The following is a 16,869-nucleotide window of genomic DNA, read 5'->3' on the forward strand; positions in this document are numbered from 1 at the left end:
CTTATTTTGAAATGTTTGAGTCTCTTCTCTCTCCAAATAACTTGAGGGTGACTAAACCTCTCTAATCTCCTCAATTAGGTAATTACGTTAAATATGAAATAAATTTGTACTCTGAATACGTGGGCTAAGCAGATGCATTTCAATTCATAGTCACAAAATTAGATGAAGTTATTGTAACATCTGCAAGGAAGAGCTTTGAAATGGAGACAAGAAAACTGAACACCTACTATGTATCATCCATGTGCTAAGCACTCCATAAATCTCACATCACTTTAAAGACTAGATAAGCTCTGTTTTTAACAACTGATAATAGTCTGTACATACCGCGAGTATGACAAGGGATATATGCTTATGTGTAGCCTAATGTAAATAAAATAATTATTCAATTTTTATAACAAAATATTAGTATCAAATCTTTCATTGAAAATTAGCTGAAATCTACACTTTGGAATAGTGGAAAGGTGGTAGTGGAGGACAGGATGGTATGGAACGCTTTCTAGGGTAGGTCACATTTTCAGTGGATGGTTCTGTTTAGCAGCAATGTAATATTTCAAAAACCTCTACATGTTTCAAATTAAGTAACCCAGATGGGACATTAGAAAACCCATAATTCCTAAGGAAAGAGTCAAAAAGCTGTGTAATCTTACTATCTTCTTTGATTTAATCTACTGTTTCTTCTTCGTCCATTGTAACCTAGTGTCTACTTCCAACAGTGGGTCAGCGGTGTCCACACTAAGAACCCACTGGACACCATTCAGTTCCATCACTATTAAGGGTTCAACACGTGACTTTAGACACGCTGCCCTCTGTGGCTCCCATGCCTGTACCCTTGATTTTCTCTATCTCTCCTCCTTCTCTCACCCATAAAATACTGCATGCCTCAGGCCCAGCCTGGAGCCCTCTTGTCTTGCCAGTCTGTCCTCTCCTGACGGTGCTTCTCCTTCATGGAGGTTCATTAAAATCATTTGTTGAGCTTTATCAATACATCAATGAGTGGGGCACACACATAGGAATTCATACTTAACTAGTCTAGGTTGGAGCCTATATATCAATTTTTTAACAGTTCCCAGGTTGATTCTAATGAGCAGTTAATGTTGAAAATCACTGACTTAAGGAATCTTGTCTATGCCCACTATTGTAACTACCACGATGCTGCCAGTAATGTTTAAATTTATGCCTTTCCCATGATAAAATTCCAGGCTATACATCTTTCAGATTAGCTGTTAAATATTCGTGATTGTTTCAAAGTCACTGCAAACTCAAATGCTCATAATTGAAAATTGAATTCTTGATCTTGCCTTTTCCACTACATACTTGAAAAGTGCTCCTCTCTACCAATGCTTTTTATATTAATGAATGAAATGACAATGAACCAAGGTATAAAAGCCTGACACACAGGCATTATCTTAAAATCTTCCCTTTTGCCTTCATTTCCTAGGCCCAGCAGGCAATACCACTCCTTATGTTTTATCTTCCAGACTAAATAAAACTTCCAACTAACTCCAAACTGCTGGACAGAGATACAGCTCAGCAGCACAAGCACCTACCTGGCAAGCACAAGGTCCTGAGTTTGATTCCTGGTACAAAAACTAAAAAATAAGAAAAATAAATCCAAACTACTACTACCTTTCACCTGAGGAAATTTCCCTCTAACCCTAGTCTACTCTCTCTGTTTTCAGCAAGCTTTGTAATACCAAAGTCACTTGATAATTTAGAAACTTTCAAAGGCTTTTGCATGTGTTTAGGAGAAACATAGTATTTGCCCCTGCAAGTTTGGTTTCCATCTTTTCAGTCTTATCCTGCACTGCACTCCTTGCAGCTCTGTCACCTATACCTACATGGGTGGTCAGTTCTTTAGAGTATGTCATGCTGCCTTCCACCACAGGCCTCTTCACATGTCATTTCTTATACCTGAACCTGGCCCCTCCCATTTTTACCTAACTCTCACTCATCCTTCAGTTCTAAACTGTAACTTTTTCAGAGAAGACTTTTCTAAGCTCTCAATTTGGAAAAATTTCCCTGCTTATATTTATAGTATCCTGCACATCTTCATGTAAGAGTTTGAATTTTACATTAATTTTACACTAATACCATGTTGGCTGGCTACTCTTTTCCTCTTACTAGATTTTATGCTTCACAAGAGCAGAGTCAAGGTTTATTATTCAAAGCCCCTCTCTAGCAGTTACAGATATGGCTCTTCACGAAGCAATGCATGAAAAGTTGCTTAATCAATTTTCTCATGTGTTAGATGAGATAACAAAGCTTCCCTGTTACCTCATAGTACCACTACACAAATCACACAGCTCTTTGAATACTACGGAGTGTCATAAAATTATTCTGTTACTTATAATTATATTATGCAAAAGCAATCATTAAATATAAATTCATTAAATAAAGTTTCATCTATTTAAAAAACAGCTCTAGTCCATATTCAGTATGAAATTCCAGTAGCATGACACTTACACACTAGGATTTAATGCTTCTGTCATAAATCGGGCCACCAAGGAGTAATAATCAAGTCCAGCATACAATTGGTTGAAAAATCTTGGGTGGTCTGTAAATTTAAAACAAAGTATTTATTTATACATTAATAAAAAGAAAAAGCTATGGGCACAGCAATAACATAAATGAGTCCTTCTAACAATGAAAGCACCTAGACATAAAAATATACAAAGCATGTTCATTTATATGCATTCAGAATCAGCAAAGCCACCAATGGGGGTACAAGTTAGAATTCTGGGTACTTTCGGGGAGGAACTGTGGATTGGCAGTTTAAGGACCTTCTGGGCTGCTAGAAATGATCGAAATCTTGTCTAGGTGATGATTTCAATGTACAGGTACATACAAATACACTAGGTGAGTGCTTAAAATATGTGCACTTTACTGAATGTAAATTATACCTCAATTTTTAAAATATTCAAAATATGATTGGGCACAGCAAAAAGTGTTAGTTTCTTTCTAGCCCTTTTTACTGAACAATGCTTCTCTGCAAAACACGAGCATCCTCTTCAGAGCTTTGATTTACCAACCGCTCTTTTCAGCAATTTGCATCCAACAAGAACCCTTGAGAAATGGCTCTGAACGCTGCTTTTCTCCAAGTTCCACTGCCTGTTGCCTTCATCTTCTGAAACCCTCACTATTAAGCTCCCTCACTTCAAATGCATCTTCCTCACCAATGGGTTCACCTCAGGCTGCAGGCTGTGAGTAGCCTTTTCATCTTTCACATGGGCAGTGTGATGGCAGTATGTAGATGGAGTGGGATGTGACTCACCATGCAGCTTACTTCAAACACACTCTCCTTTAACACTCAAATGATTCTGAGTTCCAACTTTCTACATTTTTTTTTTCTCATAAAAGATCTCGTAAAGGTTCTTGGCTTTACGCAGTGTGAATATTCACACCCAACACCAGGCTATCTGTCTTGACATTCTAAGCCACAGGCAGCTCAGCATGACAAAGAATAAAGAGGCAAGAGGTTTATTTCTACTTTTAGATATTTGGGAATCATTTTAGTCATGACAACTCACAGAATTTAGTGAGTGGGTTTATTTCCTCTTTAAACTATGAGTTTAATAAAAAAAAAATCTCATAAGAAAATGTCTTTTCAATTAAAACATGGAAAAATTCCTCTGATCTGGCAAAGGAAACCAGACATTGCTACAAGTAATTTTAATAAGATTTTTTTTTAGTACTGTGTTAATTTATGATTGATTTCCATGGTAACATTATGGAAAATATCCAGTAAACTGAAAAATCTACTGCACTAAATGTCATTCTACACTTCTGACACACACTATAATAATAAGATATGTATCTCTGCTTTTGAAATGTTAACTGAGTTTTTGATACATACACCAGACTTTCCCAAGGGAATATAATCCAATTATTTTTAGCCAGGATTTTATTATGTTCTTTCCACTAAATTTAGTCCAGTGTCAGGATTCACAAAGTACAGTGTCTGTATGGTTTTAAGTACTAGATTACTTTCACATCAGACAAAGAAATGCTTACTTTGGGAAGTTATTCTTCCCCTTTTGCAACCTGTTAACTGGATATATAGATATTAATAGTCAAATTAAAATTAGTTCAGTATATGACTGACACAAGTCACTGCATTTACAGATGATTACAGCGATCATGGCATTAGTGTGAAAATCATAGCAAAACTTACTACATATTTATTTTCCTTATATTTACACAAAGGTTTTTATTTTTGATCCTGCAAGATTTGGTCCACTAATCTGGTAATTAGCAAATGCCAAAGTTAATCATTGTCCTTCAAATAAATCTATTCCTACTTATATTAAATATACCTTCTTGGATTTTTTTTTTTTTTGGATATTCTGTTCTGGAAAGATTTAAAATCCCTTAGCAAGTTCATATAATTAAAATACTATTTGCCAGTTCAAAGAAGGAACTTAAAAACTGATAAGCAGCAGTGATAATATGTGGTCTTAGTTATAAAAGGAAGACTGAGATTGGCAAGGAATCGATAACATTTACACTGCACCAACAGTTTTCCTATTAATTTATCTTTGTCCTCAACAACATATTTGGATTAAATGAACCATGGTAAAAACATCAGAAACATTATTTTTTTCAAATTCAGGTTGCTCATTCCATAAACATTATCATATCCAGATTCCTTAAGAGGTAAATAAATGCTTTATAAATGCAAGAACTTGTCAGAGGTACACAGCAAGGAAGTAAATTGAAGTTCTCACTAGTTTTGACACTGAAGTGTATGACATCTCGGCAGAGTTTCAACAGCCTGTCATGTGGCTCGCCTGTGTCTCTCATCTCCAAGTCAAGAAGTTGCTTCAGCTGTTCAGGAGACTGCCATTCACACACCTGGAGATTCAGCAACAACCTGCAATTAATGGGGTCCCCACCAGGGCCTGGGATTGAGAGGCATAAAGCATGGAGTGCATCTTAGGAAGCTCCCACCGAAGTGGGAATCACAGAGATCTAACTGTGAAACCATTCTTCTGCATGAAAAGAGCTGTGAGAGCAATGCTGATGTTGCTGAGACAAGTGAAGGGCCCATCCCACATGTGCATGGTCAAAGATTTCCTAGATGAAGTGATAGATACGCAAGTTGCAGCACTAAATACAAGTAAAGTAAATCAAGCAAAGGTCAGGAGACGAGATTATACCAGGGATTTTCCAGATGGAAGTAGCAGAGGTTTAAAAAAAAAAAAAGGCTGAAAACCAAGGGAATCTGTGGTACATCTGAAAAATCAAGTACATGGGGTATGGCTAGAACACAGATTCTGAGGAACAGTGAAGCAGTAAGTGAAGCTGTGTACTAAAATATCTTCCTAAGTTTGTGGCCTTTCCTCACATAGTCTATATATAGCTCCCCAACTTGGGAGCCAGAGTGATCTTCTTATACTTAAGCCATAGCCATTCTCCTGCTCAAATGCATCCATCCAAAGGCTTTCCACTTCCTTCAGAGTAAAAGATGAAGTTCCTACAAGGCTATAAAGGGATCCTGCATAATGTTTTTCCTGGAGGGTTTCCTCTTCAGTCTCATCTAGCACTACCTACCTCCCGGCTGACTCACCTTCTTGTTCCTTGAATACCTGAGGCCTGCTCCTCCTTTAGGGACTCTGCGTGGCAGGGTTCTCTCCCTGGAATACTTCTCTCCAAAATATTCTCATAGCTAACTACTTCATTTTTTTTTCAAAGCTATGCTTAAATATGTAACCTTCTCAATGACAGCAATTCCAACTCCCTTACTTAAAATTACCACCTGTCCATTACCAAGTTGATACCAATCTCCCCAATCTTTCTCTACTCTTCTTTATTCTATAACACTTACAATGTTCCAAGATATTTTATTACTACTTATTCACTATGTTCTTTGCAATCCCCATGAGAATAGAGAACTTGGTCTGCATTCACCTCTCCCAGGTAACTAACACAAAGCCCACTATGTAATAGGTTCTTAATAGAAATCTGTTGAATAAATGAAGAATAAGTGACAAGATAAAGCTAGATCATGGTGGGCATTATGGACCATGTTACTGAGTCTGACTTGGCTCTAAAAAAATTATTGAAATGTTTAGCTTAGGGAATGAAATGGTCACATGTATAGTTTAGACAACAGTTTTGTGGAGATTCTAAATAAAATTTAAAATAGGAGATAACTGTACTAAATTGAGCAAGAGAAGGTAGTTGTCTGGGAGAAAGTGGGTGGTGTAGAAACGAAATATATACTTTCTAGATGTGTTTACATACAGAATCAATAGCTGTTGAAGGTGTGAAGAGGAATGAGACAAGGATGATCTTGTGATTTCCCTGCTGGATGTAGGATACAATGGCTATGGGAAGAGCCAGGAGGAGGTGGCACAGCTGAAGGCTCTTGTTGGGAGCAGGATAGAGTGATGAACTTTGAGCATATTTCGTCTAAGTCACCTTCAGAACATCTAACCTGAGTGTGGTAGTCGGTTGAGGCTTATGTGAAAAATCAAGGACAGAATACCAGGCTACACTATGACCTGAAAATGGATGGATGACACATCTCAGAGAGAGCCTACAGGGAGGAGCAGAAAGCAAAGGATGCCCCTAAGAAATATCAATGGGCATAGGAGCTTACCTGGGAGGTGGAAGACATGCCAGAGTAAAAGGGGAAATCCTAGGAGGAATTCAGTGTCACCAAACTCAAGGACAAAAGATGTGTAGAGGAGATGTTCATTACCACCAAATACTGACATGAAGGCAACGTAGATAAAGACTGAGCCGTGTTCATGGGATTCATCAACAAGGAGGTGCTCCTAGCGAGAGAAGTTCCCTGATAGAGGTAGAGGTGGATGCCAGACTGTGGCAAAGTAAGAATATGGGAGGTGAAGAAGTTGAGGGAAGAAGTAGACAGTTTTTTATTTTTTTATTTTTTATTTTTTTTTTTTTTAGTAGACAGTTTTTTAAAAGTTCGGTTGTGGAGAGGATGAGACCGAGGAATAGCCAGGGACTGGGAAAACTGGGAGGTGGGAAGTTGGCGAGGAGGGGGAGTAAATATCAAGTTGCATGCCAAGTATGAAACTAAATTCTGGTGATGCATCTTTAACAGGTGGAGGTAAATCAAAAGTGCCTGAGACAGCCCACAGATACGACTCCAGACGTACTCAGCAACATGGAGGAATCTCAAGTGGATTTTAAAGGGGGGAAACTGCAGTCTCAAAAGGCCGCACATGACTGATTCTCTCCGCATGACATCCTGGAAAAGACATAATCTATAGGGACAGAAAACAGAGCAGTGCTTTCTAGGAGACAGAAGGACAGGCCAGGGAGAGGGTGGCTACAGAAGTGGCATCTGGGAGGAGATGAAACTGTCATATATCTTGACTTTGGTGATGGTTCGTTACAGACTTGTCAAAGCTCGCAGAACTGAGCAAAGGGAGCACACGTTACTGAAAGTGAATTATAACTCAATTTTCTTTTAAAAAGTAGTTGAAAAAGTGTATCTATTGCAGAGGACACTAGAAATAATGCTGACTAAGTGTGAAAAGGCATCTGCAGGGGACCTCAGATGAAGTGGGCTGTTAGTGGTATAAAAACTTCACCTCCCTCTCTAGCCCCAAAGAACTTTCACTGCAACTTCAAAGGATAGACAGCCTGCATATCCACCACCTGGGATGAGCTTGAGGCTGCTTACTTGGTAAAAGATCCCAATCCACCTTCTGTTCTTAGGTCCAATCAGTCCCCTGAGTGAGCTGTCCTTCCAAGAAGAAATGCCCTCTTGCTCTGTGAAATCTTGCCCTTTAAAAATAGTCTTTCCATTATCTACAATTTACTTTCTTTAACATCCCTAGAAATGAATGTCCTACCCCTGATTTTTCTCTGCCCACAAAAATCTTACCAAATATTTCTGCAATACATTAAAGCTCAAAATGCACACTCTTCTGTGAAATCCCAAAAGTCTTCCCCAACTCTCAATATTTATCACACTCTTATTGGGACCCTCTGGTCTCTTTGCCATTGAAAACTTACTCTTTCAGTTAGATTATAAATTCCGATAAAAGCTGGACCTTTATCTTGTGTTTCTGTATATCCTCCAGGGCCGAATATAATGCCTTACCAGTAGCTAACACTCTGTTAATATTTAATGACAGAATAAAGGCCAGTTTAAAAAATAGCTTGACAGAGGAGCAGTCTGCTTCACAGCAAACCAGGTCCAAAGGATTTCACAAGTTGAGAGAAGACCAGAAAATATGCAACTACAAATACATAGTCTGCACAGATAAGAAATATCATTTAATGATTTTGCCTCCATTTCCAAGTTCACAAGTAATGTCAGTCTAGTCTGTTAGCTTTCTCAAATGCATTTGACTAAAAATTCTGAATAAATAACAGTGCATTCAAAAATGTTTTAAAATGATATTTATTTCCTACTAATATAATTGGGGGGAAATCTCTCCCACAGATTCACTTATTGGTAATCCAATTCCAACATGAGAAATCATCAGTGCAATGAAACATAATTTAGTGATTCTTAGAGGCATATGAACGACACTTGGAGTGCAAATGTAGATCCCAGACTGCCTGGATTTTAGCCCCAGCTATCATACTTATACATGTGATTTTTGGGCAAAATATTTGGCCACCTCATCCCTCTGTAAAATGGGGTAGCAAATAATACCTGTTTCTTATAGGGTTTTGTAAAAAGTAATAAAATATGTGCACAAGAAAATGCAGAGTGAAGTACTTTAAAGAGTGCATACATCAGAGCAATGGATTACTTATAATCTACATTATTACCAAAGGTGGGAGCTTCATCCCTTGCTTCACAGCCTTATTGGTTAAACACTGAGGTCTCAGCCAGTCTCCTAATAAGTGATGAGTGACCGTTCATGAACATAAACACTAGGTGGGGTCCAGGGAGAGAAATGTCCCCAATGCTGGTAGCTGCACATCCCCTTGAGATGAAAGTATAAAGGAAATGAAAGCTGTACTCCTCATTTGCCTTATACACAGCCATACAAACCAGGAGGAATCTATCCTTCCCACTTCTGGAATTTCTTATGGGTTTTCATTTTTACCTTCTCATTAACATCAGTAGCTTTCAAAACCACTTCTTCCATTATTAGCTTACAGGCCTCTTCGACAAATTTTTCTCCTGCTCTTGTATCTGTGGTTGGACCATTCAGTACAACCCCATCCACCAGAATAGCACTCTTCTTGCTTGGAAAAGCCATCTCTTACTGATCAATATCTCCTAGAAAAATACACACAAAAGATATTTGAGAAATAATCTAATCAAATCACACAATGAAACACAGCAAAAAAATCACATGTATATTTATTCCAGTTCAAAATGGGCATAAATTTTTCATACCTGAAAAAACAATCTGGGATGTGAAAGCCAACAATATTTTATGGCACCCAATGACTTGATATAGTTAAAAAATTTCCTATAATCACAATTTATAGGATAGTAAGTCTACACATGCTCATCTGTATGAGCAGAGTTAGCACATGCAGTGCATAACCATGGCTTCAGTATAATTTCAGGTCTAACAGGCAGGGTATCATTGTATACATGCAATTCCCATGCTGACTGATAAGCTGAAAAAATGATGTCCTCCATAATTAGAGAGATGGCTTACAAAACAACTGCCTGTTAAATAGAATATAGTATTCACTGGCATATCCTGCAAACGTACAAGTGATTGTCACCAGATCCTTTCCTTAGGCATACCATTACAGTTGGGGATTTGGAGAAAAAAAGAGCAGGAAGAGCCCTTCAAATTTACATGGACTTAACACTGCTTCTATGCAGTAAATACCCTCTGAAAATAGAAAACATATAATGTTTGTTCTAACTTTCAGAAACTGGTACATTGAATAAATAAATTATGTAACTGAAGTTGCAAGCCTCTGCCTTCATTTCCTTGTGCAAATTCACTTAATATTTCCAAGCCCTCAGAGGAAACTCTGTGCAGAGGTAAAGAAAACAGCACCTGGCCATACATAAATTGTTTTCTTCAAAGAACCAATAATGCATTTCTGGATTGGAATACCAAATTGAATTTTACAAAGCTCCATCCTGTATTTGATGTGTCTGAATCATAGAAGGAACAGAGAGAGATCATGTTGGCCACCTTCAAGAAAGTAAATATTGAGATCAGAGGCAGCAAGCTAGCTGCTTCCTTTTGGAAGGACTGGCTCATATAAACATGTTTCTCCAAAGGCAAGTGACATCTTCCTTTAGGTGTATGTAATTCTTTGTCATTTTCTCTGTGAGTTAAATTATGAAGTCTGCACAGGAAGAAAGCTCCATTTTCTTTTCCAGCAACACCTTGTTTAGCATCAAGGAGTTGGGAGGAGCTCAGGAAATGTAAATGCAGCCAATTTTATTGATTCTTGCAAACACCTTTGAAACACAAATCCAATCCTGTGAACACAGGTCCATGTCTACTTCACGTACAGATACTGTCTCACAATTGTTAAGATTAATTTCCTTTTTAATAAATCATCCTCAAGAGGGAAGGAGCAATAGTAGCATGTCACTAATCTTAACTTAATGTTCCATATTAGAGACACTGCTTCGTCCCTGAGAGTGTCTCACCTGATTGTAACAGCCATTCCCTGCCAGAAGGCCCACAGGAAAGTGAGTGTATGACAGCTTGTGTAAACTTGTCTTCAGTGCCTTTAAACCTCATTGTGCAGCTTAACACAAGCAGAGAGATGGACCATGCATGCTCAGCACAGTACAACTGTCAACAACTAAAAGCTAAAAGTCAACATGGAAATCTGTATCTGAGAATAAAGGTTACTCTTTACCAAAAATAGCCCTCCGCAAAAATAATTCTGGCAACATAATCTGGATATTCCACCGATATTTGCCACAAGCCTTGATAGGATTGGGTCATCTTCTTTTTTTCTAACTAATCTTCTCCCCTCCTTGTAATGTACAAGTTCATTTAATTGTGGAAATTTACAGAAACAGTTTATGAAGTGCTTATAGCACTGACCTCTCAAAAGTACCCTACATTTTAAATCCACCTAAATGTACTGATGGTTTACTTTTAAACCACTTTAAGTATTTCTATTCTTACTGAAGGGTCTCATAGTATTAGTATTTATTATGCTTCTGGTCAGTTTCTCCTTGCAGTTAAGTGCTCTGATAAAATTCTATGGCATTGTAAACCCTCTAGTTCTATTATTAACAAATAAAAATGATGTCTACAAAGGCACCAGACAAAAGCATCGCAAAAGTATCCCCCATTTGGGAAAGATACAGTCTTCAGATAAAGATCAATCTTGTATCCTCAGTAAGCAGAAACATTCCAGAGCACCAGTGATAGATTTCAGTGCCACCCTTCATGCTCACTTATCCTTCACTTGAAAGAATGCACTTAACATGGCTTAGGACAAATGTTGAAGCTCTAGAATTGAGCTTTTAGACAGAAATGCTCTGCATTTGAAGGTACTTTCCCCTCAAAAAAAGTTTTTTAGGTCTTAAAAATAAAATGGGAAAGAGGGCAATTATTCTGGGAACCCTGGTTATATCAGTAGGCGTGCTATTATTAAGCACACAGGAAAAGTTAGGATTTTTAAACCTCATTAGTAGGAGTTCAGGCTTTTATTGTCTAGGGAATAACAGCATCTCTTAGCCTTCCTGGAATCAGTCTCAGGCTCTCTCTCTCTTCCCATCCCATGCATAAACACACAAACACATGCTTATCAGTTTTTCTCTCTTAACTCTGTATCTCTTTATGTCTCTCTGTCAAGATAAAATTGAAAATGTCAAACACCCACTTACAATCAGAATAGGAATGAAATTTAAGTCTTTTTATTCACATCAATTGTTTACATCAATGCCTATAATTTATAAAATTATCTAGGAGAAAATATTATTATTTAAAAACCTATAAAGAATTGGGTCTGAATTATGCCTCTTTTTCTGAATAGTTTCTTGTATTTCATTGCCAGCTGTCACAACATGCTTCTGTCTCTGCCTGCATTGGCCAGGTTCAGAAACACAATGTCACAGAATCCGTTAGTAATGAAATGGGGTAAGTAATAACTAGAGTTGTGTGCAGGAGCAATGCAATTCTGTTCTACAGGTATCTACAACTCAAACAATAACATTAGGGAGTTAACATTAAGAAGTAAGATTAATTAGACACTCAGTTCCTGCCCCTGGTAATTGAAAGCTTCGGAGCGTAGAATAATTGCAGTAGAAGATGATAAGGTGTCAAGTGCCATGAGAAAGATACCAACACGATGTTTTCAGTATAACCAACACAGATACTTGGGGTTAAAGGTAAGGGTTATGGGAGAGGCTGAGATAGCAGGAAACACTTCTGAATGAGAAGACTTGTCTTTTCTAATATCTGTAGTAACAAATAATTTTAAGACTTCATCATTTCTAAAATTAGTGTCTCCATTGGCAGACAACTGGAATGATCACAAAGCTTCTGGCACTGACTTCAAAATGCATTCATGTCCTTTCTACAGAATTTTACAGTAAATGAGTATACAAAACAAATCTTATTTCCTTTTGATAGGACTCTATCCAAATATGTGAAACTTCTAACAATTCTCATGTGAAATTTTATTTTGCCAGTGAAAAACTGCTCTAGTCTTTTTCAGCAGTTTCTGGTATCCTATAATCCTCAGTCCAGGCCAATTTGCTTTTATCCTAAAAAAATGAGAAAGTGTATAAAGCTTCAAGTACAGCTTCCTCAGCTCTACCTACAGGTAGAACATATTTCCCACTCTCAGTTCTCATGATTCTGTTAACAAGGCTCACTTTAGCACCCCAGTGTACTCAAGAGCTTGAGCTTTGAAACTAGGCAACACTTGGCTCAAATTCTAACTGCACCACTGTGATCTTAACAATGTTATGCATCTTTCATGTGACCCATATTCTTATCTGGTAAATGGGGGAAATAGCAGGACAATTTCCTTGAGTCATAGAAGGTGTGAAAATGTAATAATGCATGAAAGGCGCTGAGGAAAGTGACAAGAAGAGTGAAAGAATTCAATAAATGGTACCTACTAACCCGACCAAATCTATATGAACTCTCTTCTGAAGCTCACGATATTCTGTTGGCTCAGGTAAAAATTGTAACTAACAGCCTTAGGTTTTTGTCAGACAACTTGCCAGTACCAGCAAAGCATACCATCCAAGGCTAATTGTTTAAAGAAAATTAGAAATAAAAAATATTTGCTCCCATTCAATAAACTAATAGAAATTAGTAGTATAATTATCTTAGCTATATATACATATATATTATTATTATAGTATTATATATTTTCCCTTCCCTCTTTCTTTTGTCTTTTCCCTCATCCCAGCTGTTATTTCCTTTTGAGCAAAAATCCCTTTTTGTTTGACCAATTTTACATGCTTATATCTGGTAGTCTGAACACTACTTTGAAGACAACAACATGCAATGTAACAACAATTGTTGAATTCCTATCATCTTTTTTTTTTTAAATTCGGTATCATTTCTAATTTTTTGTTATTTTTTATTGTCTTTAAAACAAAAAAGTTAAAAATTTGCTCCCGAAGTACATAAAAGAAGAAACAGCGGTTCATTAATGAATCCAAGAACTTGGTTAGGAGGTCAAAGAACTTTTTGGGGACCTCATGCAAAAGATGCTGGGGACCATGGAAGACCTAAGAGTCAGGATTCAGAGAACCTAAGATGCCACTCTAAAAAAGGTTGAGAAGCAAAGTCTGGGAAAAGAGTCAGGGTAGTGTTAATTAATATATTAATAAGAGGCCACTATGAGCCAAGCATCTTGGCTCCTGACAATACAGAAGTAAACCCAGAGTCGCTGTTCTCAAGCTGCTAAGAATAGAGAAGGAGAATATTTAGGGACCCAGAGAAAAGGAAAATTGAGATTTTAAAAAATGGAAGATACATCCTTCTCTGCTGACATTTTCTAAGTAAAAAGTCTCTCCTAAACTCAAAAGACGGGATGTCTAATTTCTTTGATGTACCTGGCAGTCGGTACGAGAGACAATTCGCAGCCCACTTAAATTTCACACGTGTTTTAAGTTATTGTTGCTGTCCAAGAAACAATGTGCCAGTAAGAGGGTAAGTAAGGGCAACCTGCAAGGGAGAAGGCCATGGCAAATAAAGATCAAGAAATGATAGTAACACGGGCAGTTTGTACAGAATCTCTGGAGATTTGTGTAATGACAGCTAGCCAGTAACCCAGCTTCTCAATCTAGCCCTGTGATTCCCCTGCATCAGAGAGGTTGCTTACAGATGGAACAATTTTCACAAACAACTGCAAATAGGAAGTCAAAGAAGTACATGACAAAACTGTGCGCCCAACTTTAGTCAGCTGGAGACATACTCCAATGCAAGAGAAAAACAAGAGCAAAGGAAAGAAAAGAAAGAGAGAAAGTGAAAAGAATGTTTAAATCATTTCTTTAGTCTCATTCTGGAGTTAAACTCTCAATTTAGCTGAAATCCACAGTGGATAAATACTTTTGAAATTTGTACTTTTATAAAATATTCATAAATATTTCTTGAACTCCTACTATGTAAAAGACTTTGGGGCAGACAATATAGGAAACTCACACATGAATCAGACACACAGAAAGTGGAAGACACCCATGGAAGTCAGTGACCACAGGTAGGGAGACAGAGATAGGTCCCATGGCCCAGGAAGTGACCTCAGAATCTACTAAGAAAAACTAGAAATATTTGTGAATACTTGGAAATCAATCTTTTTTATTTTGTTTTTTGTTTTTCTTTCAGTACCAGGAATCGAACTCATGACCTTGCACTTGCCAGGCAGGCACTGTGCCACTGAGCTAAATCCCCAGCCCCTGGAAACCAATCTTAAAGGTAAAAAGTAAAATAGTTGAAGTCAGATAAAATGCACACTGAAATTCCAGGGAAAGGTTTGCTTCTGAATGTGAGAAGCAGAAAATCCTTCTGGGTGAGGTGGCGTCTGAGATGGTTCTTCACTCCTCTGCTCAGCAAATACTGGTTCAGTGCCTGTTGAGTACTGAATGCAGTGTGATGCATTCATGGCTGAGCAATATACAAGACAGACAAACGTAAAAATTTAATGGAGGTGAATGTGAGATACAGGGAACAAACAGATGAATAATTAAGACGTTGTAAAGTCTGCTAAATCCTTTAAAGAAAATTATGTGACTTGATAAAATAAGGAGAAGAAGCTATTTTAGATATGGTTAGGAAAGTATTTCTGAATAGGCAGTGTCTTAATTAAGACAGGCAATAAAAAGAGCCATATGTGAAAATATATGGAAAGAGAATGGTCCAGAAAAAAGGAAGAGAAAATAATTAAAAAGTCAATAAATTGGCTCTCTAAGAAACAGAAAAAGATCACCATGTCCCAAGTTCAAAGACAAAGGAAAGGAAAGATAATAACGACAGATTTAGGAAGATAAATCAGGAACAGATCAGGTAAGGTTAAATTTTACTCTAAAAACAACGGGAAGTTACTTCAGGATTTAGCAGAGGAACAAGACCTGTTTCACATTTCTGGAAGATTATTCTGAGTGTCAATTGGAGAATAGACTGCCAGAAAGCAGAAAGCCTGCTTATAAGGCTACTGTAGAAGTTCAGGTAATAAGTAATGGCGACTTTGGTCTGGAAGGTAGCAATGAGACGGAGCAAAATCGTACAGTTTGAGAGAAATGTTGGTGTTAAAGCTGCAAGTGCTTGCTGGAAAACTGAATGTAGAGGTCAGGAAAGCAAAAGACTCTATGACAAATATGAAGACTGGAATCTGAGCAATGAGGTGAATGGAGAAGCCCTGTATTGACATGGAAAGGAGAAGGTTAGAAAGTGTGAGATGTGAGTACATCCAGGTTTTTGACTGATTCTTAGGAGGAACTGATAAAAGGAAATAGAAACAAAGGTCATGACATAAAAAGCAACATAAACTAAGTGTGTGTGTGTGTGTGTGTATGCACATGTATGTGTTCAGAAAGATCAAAAACTTTTTTTTGTACGGGGAGCAAGATCTGCAAATGTTACGAAGAAGGAGTGGATACCAATCTTGTTGAGACTTCAGGAGGCACTGAGGAGTTCACATGTTGTTCAGCAGGCGATAGGAAGCCACTTAAAGTTGGGTGGTGAGTTGGGTGGATCCTGGTGTCGTATTCAGATGGGCAATCATGAATTAGAGATATGAAGATATGATGCAACAATCCAGGTCAGGGCGAGCGCAAACTAAATGCTGGACGGCATGATAGTTTTGCGCTTATTTCATACTCTCCCTACAGTAATGTTGCTGGAATAAGTCCCATTCTCCCCAAAGTGTATGTGCTATAAATGATCTTTACATGAGATGGTGACAGAATAAGATGAGGGGGAATAGTTCCGTGCATGACTCCTCTTACAGGACACAGATGACCATACAGTATTTCTGGAAGGCGTTATGTTCTCACCACCCAGAGTTTTATTTTTGTGAGATCCTTCAGGTTCACCAAAACACCAAGCTGCCATCTTCAACAAAACAGCCAGGTTCAGAAACACCATCCAGCTTCTGAGAGGTCAAGCTCCTCAGTAGGAGGCCTATGAAACAGCCACAATAGCTGGCAGCTCCCTAAGGCCAAGAAATGCGTGCTGCACCATAAACCCTACTTATTTTTCATTTCAAAATGTTTTCCCTTCCCCAGGAACTAGGCCAGCAATTAGATAACCTTCCAATCTTCACAGAAGAGGAGGTTTTTCTTAGACACGCATTCCTATTGGTTGAGCAAACATTACTTAACAGCCTATATTTGCTGCTGTTATATGCCTCGGCTTGTACTACTGGTGAGAAGCTCTCCCGCTCATCCATCTCTCCAGCCCACCTCTAAATCTCATGAACTTCTCCAAAAAATACTTCAGCTTGGAAGGCTTACAATGCAGTGAGCTCCAT

General features: G+C 37.9%; 1 protein-coding gene across 1 annotated transcript in view; it reads right to left on the reverse strand.

The window, feature by feature from the left end:
- Gadl1 (glutamate decarboxylase-like 1) overlaps nucleotides 1–16,869 on the reverse strand; it is a 158,327-nt gene that overhangs the window by 119,444 nt on the left and 22,014 nt on the right. The window contains exons 2-4 of the mRNA XM_005387520.2: nucleotides 9,042–9,217; nucleotides 4,725–4,851; nucleotides 2,464–2,554 (exon numbers count right to left, since the gene is read on the reverse strand). Coding sequence (XP_005387577.1) covers nucleotides 2,464–2,554; nucleotides 4,725–4,851; nucleotides 9,042–9,197 — 374 coding nt within the window. The 5' untranslated portion in view covers nucleotides 9,198–9,217. The remainder of the gene's footprint in view (nucleotides 1–2,463; nucleotides 2,555–4,724; nucleotides 4,852–9,041; nucleotides 9,218–16,869) is intronic.

Source organism: Chinchilla lanigera, unplaced genomic scaffold (genome assembly GCF_000276665.1).
Source record: "Chinchilla lanigera isolate Chin_1 unplaced genomic scaffold, ChiLan1.0 scaffold00029, whole genome shotgun sequence".
Lineage (NCBI taxonomy): Eukaryota > Metazoa > Chordata > Mammalia > Rodentia > Chinchillidae > Chinchilla > Chinchilla lanigera.